Raw genomic sequence first — 9,763 nt, forward strand, 5'->3', positions numbered from 1 at the left:
TATTTGTAGTGCTTTCATTAGTAATAAGACAAAAGCACTGGAAAGAACAAGCTACTAGATATGGCGGCATGTCTTTGGAGTTCAGCTTGTGCAAGAATAATTATAACAAAAAGAATCTCATGTATTATATTCTTAAAGCCTTGTCTTTGGATCTAGTACATACCAATCTAATGGAATTCATCAAGCACTTAATTGGCATTGCAAATGATATAATATTAATCTTTCTCTGCTGTTCTGAAAGATTGTGAGAGCAACTATGGCAGCTGATCTGCCTGTTGCCTATCAAATTGATAGTGCTGATCCAGAATGGATGAATCCTGGTCACAATGCCTGGCAATTGACTGCTTCAACACTTGTGGGATTACAATGTGTGGGCATGATAATATTCTATGGTAGTTTTGTGAAGAAGAAATGGGCTGTAAACTCAGCCTTCATGGCACTGTATGGATTTGCAGCAGTGCTTGTTTGTTGGGTAACATGGGCATATAAAATGTCCTTTGGGATAAAGCTCTTGCCCTTCTGGGGTAGGGCTGGTATAACATTGGATGTAGATGATCTTCTACAACAAGGGCCATTTTCAACACCATTTCCAGTGGCAACTATGGTGTATTTCCAGTTTGTGTTTGCAGCTATTACTCCCATTTTGATTGCTGGATCTCTGCTGGGCAGAATGAATTTTCACGCATGGATGTTGTTTGTGCCTCTGTGGATTACTTTCTCTTATACTATTGGATGCTTCAGTGTTTGGGGAGGAGGATTTTTGTTTAAGGCTGGAATAATAGATTTTGCAGGTGGGTATGTCATTCACCTGTCCTCCGGAGTGGCGGGCTTCACTGCTGCTTATTGGGTATGTTGCTCAACCTGTACTCTAGCTCTGAACATTTGCTTCTGTTTTGCCGCTCATTACAGAGCATTCTTTTTTAATTTTCTCGTAACACTTTAAAAATATTACCAGGACCATATTTGCTCTTCACTTAAATTTTTGTAACTTAAATATGCCATGAAATACATTTAATTTTAAAAGAAGCCTTTATTTGAAGAGGTGTATACTTAGCATCAATCGAGGTATACAATTGGGTTGATATGATCATTGTGGAGCTACAATTTTAATGCAATTGAATAATACGCTTACTCATTTGCTCGTGATTGGTGTGCAAGATTTATTTCCACCTATTGTGAATTTAAAAAAGGCCTTCGATTTTAACTACTCTGTTCAATATAAAAAGTTCCTACTATTTTAGGGAATGAATATCTTTTTAAAGATAAAATGTAGTCAAGAGGGCTGCTCCCATTTTTATTAAGCATAAATTACATTGTCTGATCTGAGCCATGCTCAATTGACCTTATGTAACAACAAAACCTGGATGATTTTGCCTATACTTCCTGTTGACTTTGATTGGTATACTATAACTTTAGACTCCAACGGACCAAAGGTCTACAAAACCTAGTGCCTGTGTTCAACATAATCTATTGACTGCGAGTATTAGTGATTAAAGAGTATAGAGTATTTCTTTAAACTCCTATAGGATTGTAATTACAGAACATTACCCATGTGTGAGAAATCTTTAACCCATCTGTTCCTCATTGATGGACTCCATCAGCCATTCGATCAAGTCCATGGCCTGTAAACCTAGTATCATGCTAGCCATACAAAGGGATTTCACTGATTCTGCTGATTCTCTAATATTCAACATATTAAGTCTACAAAATGTTAGTCAACTCTGAATGTTTAACGCTTTTAAGTCTAGAAGTGTATTCTTAGTGTGACCACACACCTTAAGCAACATATTAAGCTTAGAAAATGTTAGTCAACTCTGAGTGTTTAGTACTTTTAAGCCTAGAAGTGTAAGCTTAGTGTGTGTGATTTAAGCCGTTCCTATCTGACGGACAGTCTTAAATCACACACACTAAGCAACATATTAAACCTAGAGAATGTTAGTCAATTCTGAGTGTTAACACTTTTAAGTTTAGAAGTGTACTCTTACCTCATGTTCCCATGCAGCCGCTTAACTCTATTTTCTACTTAAATTTAAGCAGTTAAGTGTACCCATGCAACTTTAAAATTGTGACAAAAAGGATAATTTAGAATCTTTCCCTACTTTGGTGGAGCAGCTATTGTTTAGGAATTAAAAATAAGGGCATGTTCCCATGGGGCTGCTTAGCTTATTTTGGCTAGTAGCCGCCGCTCAATATTTTTTCGGATTATTTGTGAAGGAGCTGACCCCATGAATATTTATCTTTGCTGCTTATTTTTAAGCAAAACATCTTAAATTTGTATTAATAGCATTACTACTAATTTGTGCACTTAAAATCTGGAAAGAAAAAAGAAATAAAATCTTTAAAAAAATGGGGAAAAAAATTGTGGAGCCATGTGGCATTTTTGTTAATAAGCAGCCACTGCTTATTTTCAACCCCCCCTTTTGTTCCATAGCTTATTTCCAATTCCTAAACAATAGCTGCTCCACCAAAATAGGGAAAGATTCCAAATTATCCATTTTTTTGACAATTTTTAAGTTGCATGGAAACACTTAACTGCTTAAATTTAAGCAGAAAATAGAGTTAAGCAGCCACATGGGAACATGATGTAAGCCATGGAAGAGAAGTGGGGGCTGGAAATAAGCATGACTGCTTATTAACAAAAGTGCCACGTGGCTCCACAATTTGCTCTCCCTCTTTTTTTAAAGATTTTATTTCTATTTTGTTTTTCAAATTTTAAGTGCATAAATTAGTATTAATATTATTAATAAGAAATTAAAATGTTTTGTTTAAAAATAAGCAGCAAATAAAAATATTCATGGGGCCAGCTGCTCAACAAATAATTCCTAAAAATATTGAGCAGTGGCTGCTAGCCAAAATAAGCTAAGCAGACGCATGGGAACATGCTCTTAGCATGACCATACACCTTAACCAACATATTAAACCTACAAATATCAGTCAACTCTGAGTGTTTAACACTTTTATGTTTGTTCCTTTTGGTCGTTTTCTGGAAGCTCTACAAAGAACATTCCTACTCTAGTCTCGAATAAGACACCCAACTCCATCGAAGTGGAGCTTGAATCATTTATGTTTGGGTGATTCCCATCTAGCCTCTTTGTGTTTAATCAGGGACTCATTTTCCCAGCCCCATTAATGAAGGGTAGAGAATGAATGTTTCTCTATACAATACATATTCTTTTTGCTATTATTTTCTTAAAACTTATTTATAAAATTCTTCTGCTATTATTTTTGTAAATTTATTTATAAAACATGTATAAATTAAATCTCTTATTTTTCGATACAATTTTTTTTTTTTTTAATACTTTCATAAAATTTATTTATAGAATTTTATGTCAAATTTATTGACACGTATATTAATAATAGTAATTTAAAACAAACCTATCTATTGTTAACGTGAATTTTTTTTGTGTACTAATATAAAATTAAAAATTTAATTTTGATAAGTGACCAATCATATTAAAGTTGTTCTTCTAATATTAATGAAATTTTATCCTTAATCATGTACATATGGCAATATTTTTGGGATGGTCAAACTCTAAAAGGCCCAATATTTTGGTCCAAGCTATATATAAGAAACAATTAGTATAACTTTATATATAATTAATTATTTCTCACAGAGGAGAATTCTAAAAGGTTGCATTTCTTTTAGATAGTCTTCATTCCTTAAGGTGTCTTTTTTTCCATCACAGTGGATTATTTATAAATTGCATTTCATATAATTCACAACTCACTCCATTAATAAGGCCCTTTAATCAAAGCACGTTTATAGTTACTTTCATGCAATAAAATTTAGTTTTCCTTGTTTTGTATCTTTTTCATAAATTTATATTTTCAACAAATCTCCATAGTTCATCCTACACATTTTCTATGAATATCACTCTTCATATCAACATATAATTAGTTGTGCAAATAATATATCAAAAGACAAGAATAACCAAGAAAAATATTACATCACATTAAGAAGTATTCTTGAGTATCTCATTTTAGGTTGTATGGAAAAAAAAATTCAATTAAGACAATTGATGAATTATAATCAATAATAAGAAAGTTCATAAATAAATGTTGATTACTTGAAGCAAATATTATACTAGAAAAGTTGTTAGCACAAAAAATCACATAATCTTGTTTACAAACATAAAAACTAATTGTAACATATTGTTCATTTGAATATAAATAAAAAATTAAAATATTATTCATTTGAATATAAATAAAAATGTTAAAAAAAAAATCTGAAACACATCATGTATGTATGGCTTGAGATCTACAATATACTTATTCTAATAAGGTTTTCTCCTATCTCCCCACTTGCTAACCAAAACAAATATTGTTAATGTCCTTTGTATTATCAACTACCCATTCACATGTTTTAATTACTTGTCATGGTTATCTTAATATTCAAACAACTATTTGTGAATGTTTTATATCCTATAATTACATAGATATCATAGATTTATTCTTAAAAAATGAGGGTTAATTAAATATATTTATGATACTCATTCTCTCTTTGGCTTTCTATGTTTATGCATCTTCTATAGATCATTAGGTTGATTTTTCTTTTTTTCCATTTTTTCATGTACATTAACATTAATTTACATGTGGATAACTTGTTTTCATAAATCTTAAACTTGTTATTTATTCATTTAATATAGAACTTTGATTATATTTTTCATCATTATCATCAAAACTCACAATAAATAATTTGATCCCTTTTTTTTCTTTACTTTGTATTATCAAGGAAGCTCAAATAACTCACAACATGGATAGTTTCCATAGAAGATATGTGTCAGCAATACAACTTCCATCATGCTACTAATTATGCATAATTTACATCCCCTAAGTAAATTTAAAATAGCTCTCATCATAGAAACTAAAAAAAAAGTCCTTGACCTACTTTAGAAAATAATACTTTTGTGGCTTCTTTACACGTTTTCCTTTATAACCATCTATACTACACTTTGTTTCATACATAAGATATCCACAAGATATCCACGTGGAAATTAATTAAATTTAACTATTCATACATGTTAATAGAAATAAGAAGAAAAAAAACTTTGTTAGTATCATGTGGCACTTTAGTAGCAACATACTTTCTTCAATAGCCCTACTTACCTATGTAGCCACTATCAATATTTCATCAATAAAGGGTTAAATGTACCTAAATTATCCTCGTCAACCACACTATAATCTTTTGCAATCAATCCAACCATGACTTTATCAAAAAATTAAGTTATATATATACCAACATCCTTGACCTTAGTAGAATCTACCTGACTTCATCAATAACTCAATCTTTGTTTGTCAAGTTTCATTATTCTAACAAAAAAAATATAAATTAGTTGCTCAAATTTAGATCATAGAGATGATAGATAAAATTTATTTAGAGTGTGTCTTTCTTAAAGATTTAAATGAAAAAAAAATTCATGGCTAGTATTATAATGAGTATCTTTTACCATGTTTATTCCTAAACCATAGAAATAATTCTAAACATATTAACATTTTGGTTATAGATAATGAAATCATATAGATCCTTGATAAGCTATAGAATAATTTAAATGTCTAAGTTCGATCTTGTACTCATGTTGTGAACCTTCATTTGAAGGTTACTCCAAACTACCTTCTCAATACTAAGAGGCATCATGTATATACTACATGGAAGTTTTAACATTTCATCATCAACCTCAGATGAAAATGAACCACATAGCCTATTACAATAATGATCAATAATATAATTTTTAGAAAGGATTTTACTTTCTAAAATTAACTTAGTAATTTATTTTGAAGTTAAGGAAAACAACTTAAAGTTTCACAACATAAGTTATTCATACCCTAAGCCTCATTTCTATCCTAAAATTGTCACTTTATCCTTCATTTTTATGCTACAATGGAATTGGCATTAGTTAGGACACTAGTTTCTAGGCCCTAAAAACTCTATTCCTATAGCCTCTGGCCTCATGAACTACTATTTAATAGGAAACGATTGAAGCCATATATTTGAACCTAAAACCACTATTTTTGGTTTCCAATGGCTTAACCATCTAGTATATTCCATGTGAGCTATATCATTTTGTCATTTTTAATTAATTAAATATTATTTATTATATTAAAATTTACTAACATAAATAATAATATAATTAACTAAGTCTAGAAAATTGGTTGAAATAATTCCTTTGTACGTGATATTTTAATAGTGCAAGTGAAATATCCGATGTGCTCTTAGCTATAAATAGAAAAGAAACACATATTAAGATTAGCTAAGGCTTATGGATACATATAAAAAGTAAACCAATGGTTATATAAGTTGTAGCCTTAAGGAATCATATGAAATCTCTTGTAAAAAGGGTCCATAGAAGACAATAACAATTTTTCTAAACATCGCATAAGCAAATATAAGCTAAAAAATTCTACTAAAGGCTCAAAGAATATCCAAAATATGACAACCCACATTGCAAAAATATAAACCACTCACTTATTCATATTGTAAAAAGTAAGGCTTCTCAACAAGTGAGAAAACACCAACACTAATGAATGGAAATCCTTACTAGGAAAACATGTGGATTTAAGGGTGAAATATCAAAATGAAGCTTCTCTTGGATCTTTATATCATTATAATTGGAACATATAGGTGATCAAAAGAAAATGATTTAAAAGGTTAGATATATACTCATGACGATCAATGACGAACAACTACAATTTATGAAATTTGTAGATAATCCCCCTCTCAAGTAGTGATCCTTTCCCTCATGTTTTTTTTCCTTGTTTCAAAAACATGAATATTTTTAGACAAAAAAATCAATCATAGAACCCTAAAACCCATGTTGGGTAGAGAAGCAATTGGTTCCTTAATATCGTTATGCTCAACTATAATTGAAGGTGGCCCCATGATGAAACCTAATGGTATGCTTTGGTCCATACACTATCTTAATGGAAACCTTTATCTCTCGGTGTCTCCATACCCACCACAACATTCCCCACCTTTGAAAATTTAACATAAATGTATAGATTTAATTTTTCAATTCCAACCATTAAATACCTAAGCTTGTTGAGCTCTTAAGGTAAAATTATAAGGAGAGCTCAGTAATGACATGGGGTTTAGGGTTGGTTCCGTAAGATGGTTACACTCAACCTTACCCTAAGGTGCCCTTATAATGGAACATTGAGGTATATATTGGTCCATGCAAAAAGTTTAGAAATATTGTCATGAAAATAATCTGATTGTATTTATATTTTTTTAAAAGAAGTTACTTTTTTTTTCAAGAGGATATTAGAATTAATGCTCCATTATAAATTTTATACTAAATTATTTTTTTAAATACTCTGTCTAAGATCAGCCTTATGTTTGTTATGTATTGTAGGTTGGTCCTAGACTACCAAGGGATAGAGAAATCTTTCCACCAAACAACATTGTCTTATCATTGGTAGGAGCAGGTTTGTTATGGTTGGGTTGGAGTGGATTCAATGGAGGATCTCCCTACCATGCAAACATTGTTGCCTCACTTGCTATACTTAACACCCATGTATGTGCAGCTACAAGTCTACTTGTATGGTTAAGTCTTGACATGCTATTTTTTGGAAAGCCTTCCATAAATGGTGCAATTCAAGGAATGATCACAGGACTTGTATGCATCACCCCAGGAGCAGGTTTTAAAAATTCTATTAAATTTTATTATTCACTTTTCTATATGCATAAAAAGCCTATTTAAAAATATAACACATCAAACACAAATGCTTATAAAATGTCCAAATTTTAATTATTATGTAAGCTTAAATAATTTATATTGATGTTAATATTTTAATTTATAATTATAAATTTATCAACAGTTTACTTGATTAAAATTCTATTGAAATCTCTTATTTACTCATAGATGTAATAAATGATCATACACATGCGCACTAAAATTAATGTTATTATCTTTCAAAACTCGTTATTAACAGTCATATCAATTTCTGAATAATTTTAACTATGTCTGCTTAGTGCTAAGGTTTCAAGACTATCCATTGATTGATATTTAACTTCTTTACTTCTTATTTTTCTTTTATGCAGGCTTGGTACAAGGATGGGCAGCAATAATAATGGGAATAATCTCGGGCAGCGTGCCATGGTACACAATGATGATTCTTCAAAAACGCTCGAAACTACTTCAGAAAGTAGATGACACCATGGGGATTTTTCACACACACGCTGTGGCAGGCACTCTTGGAGGCATTTTATCTGGCCTTTTTGCTCATCCTCGCTTAAACAATCTGTTTTTTGGGGAAGGAACTGAAGTAATAGGATTCATTTACAGTGTGAGAAAGGGACGAGTACATCGTGGACTCAAACAAATGGGAATCCAAATAGGAGGAGCAGTGTTTATTATGGTCTTGAATGTGGTGGTAACATCCATTATATGCCTTGTTATACGAGTTGTTGTGCCTCTTAGAATGTCAGAGGAGGCCCTAACAGTTGGGGACAATGCAGCCCATGGAGAACAGGCCTACGCATTGATAGGAGATGGAGAAAAGTATGAATCAGTTAGTTTCTCTAAGCAAGAAAAATCATTCATCAGCCACACCAACAATCATCACAATGGTCATGCACGCACCAATAACCAGCACAATGGTCACGCCCACACCAATAATCATCACATTGCTAATGTCCACACCAATAACCATCACATTGCTAATGTCCACACCAATAACCATCACATTGCTCATGCCCATACCAATAACCACCACATTGCTCCTGCCCACACTATCAACCATTACAATGCCCATGCACTTACTAACAATCACCATGATATGGAGATGATGCGATTTTAGAAGTCATCCAATATTAATCTACTTTGAAATTTCAAGCATGGACTTCATCGTTGCTAAAATCATTTAGCTTATTGTTTCTTTTACAGATTTAATATGAACAACGAGGTTTCTTATTGCCTGGACTCATATGTAGAGTATATTTTCTTATTGAACTTCAAATCATTTGGCTTGAAGATTTATTAAAAATAGGTGCAGATTGCAACAAAAGTTTACTATTCAGGCCTCCTCCTTAAAGTGGCCGAAAGATCATATCCTAGAGAATTTATTTCACGTCTCTTGAGCATAACATAAGTCACATTAACAATGAATTTATGAACTTTTACCTCTACAAAAAGATATTTCTTTTTACCATGGGGATAAATTTATTTCTCCTCATCGCTGCATTGTTTTCACAAATCTGCATTCAAGATTAATTCTCGTTTTCACAATTTAACATTTAAGGTGAGCCATCGTGGAAACTAGTGTATCATCCAGAACTGTATATTCATGGTGAATTTTTAATTTTGTTTTTTAATTTATTGATGCTAGTAAATGTTATACACTCATTTCATTAAAGTTATTAAATCAAAGTTTTATATTGAATATAACATTTATTTACATTGTGATTTAAATAGCATATTTTAAGTTATGACTTATTAAATGGTTCATCTAAAATAGACTAATATATAAATTCTAGAAAACATATTAATATAATTTCAAATGAACCAACTAAACAAATTGAACCTAAAATTTATTTATAATGTAATAAATTTAAACAGTATAATTTCTGAATAAATTATAAGATATTCCATTAAAATAATGCTGCATAAGAAATCCTCCACTGAAAGTACTCTACAACTGCTTTCTTTATAGACCGGCCTCAGTTAATATATTGGTCGGTTGCGTGTTGGGTTTCCTAAACGGATGGTAATGGCCATCAAAAACGTATTAGATGGTAGGAATGTTCCAAAATCGCAAAGCAAATTCA

The 9,763-nt window shown here is 31.3% G+C and overlaps 1 protein-coding gene across 1 annotated transcript; it reads left to right on the plus strand.

Moving 5' to 3' along the window:
• The first annotated feature begins 256 nt into the window (after positions 1-256).
• LOC131028419 (ammonium transporter 2 member 5-like) lies at positions 257-8,796 on the plus strand. The gene is made up of 3 exons (XM_057958682.1): positions 257-847; positions 7,350-7,635; positions 8,039-8,796. Exons 1-3 carry the CDS (start codon positions 257-259, stop codon positions 8,794-8,796), a joined length of 1,635 nt encoding a protein of 544 aa, XP_057814665.1.
• The last annotated feature ends 967 nt before the right edge of the window (positions 8,797-9,763 follow it).

This window comes from Cryptomeria japonica, chromosome 7, assembly GCF_030272615.1.
Source record: "Cryptomeria japonica chromosome 7, Sugi_1.0, whole genome shotgun sequence".
Lineage (NCBI taxonomy): Eukaryota > Viridiplantae > Streptophyta > Pinopsida > Cupressales > Cupressaceae > Cryptomeria > Cryptomeria japonica.

Coding starts and splice junctions, on each gene's coding strand:
- LOC131028419 (XM_057958682.1), top strand. CDS start 257: ATGGCAGCTGATCTGCCTGTTGCCTATCAAATTGATAGTGCTGATCCA. Junction 848..7,349: donor GCTTCACTGCTGCTTATTGG/GTATGTTGCTCA, acceptor TATGTATTGTAG/GTTGGTCCTAGACTACCAAG. Junction 7,636..8,038: donor ATGCATCACCCCAGGAGCAG/GTTTTAAAAATT, acceptor TCTTTTATGCAG/GCTTGGTACAAGGATGGGCA.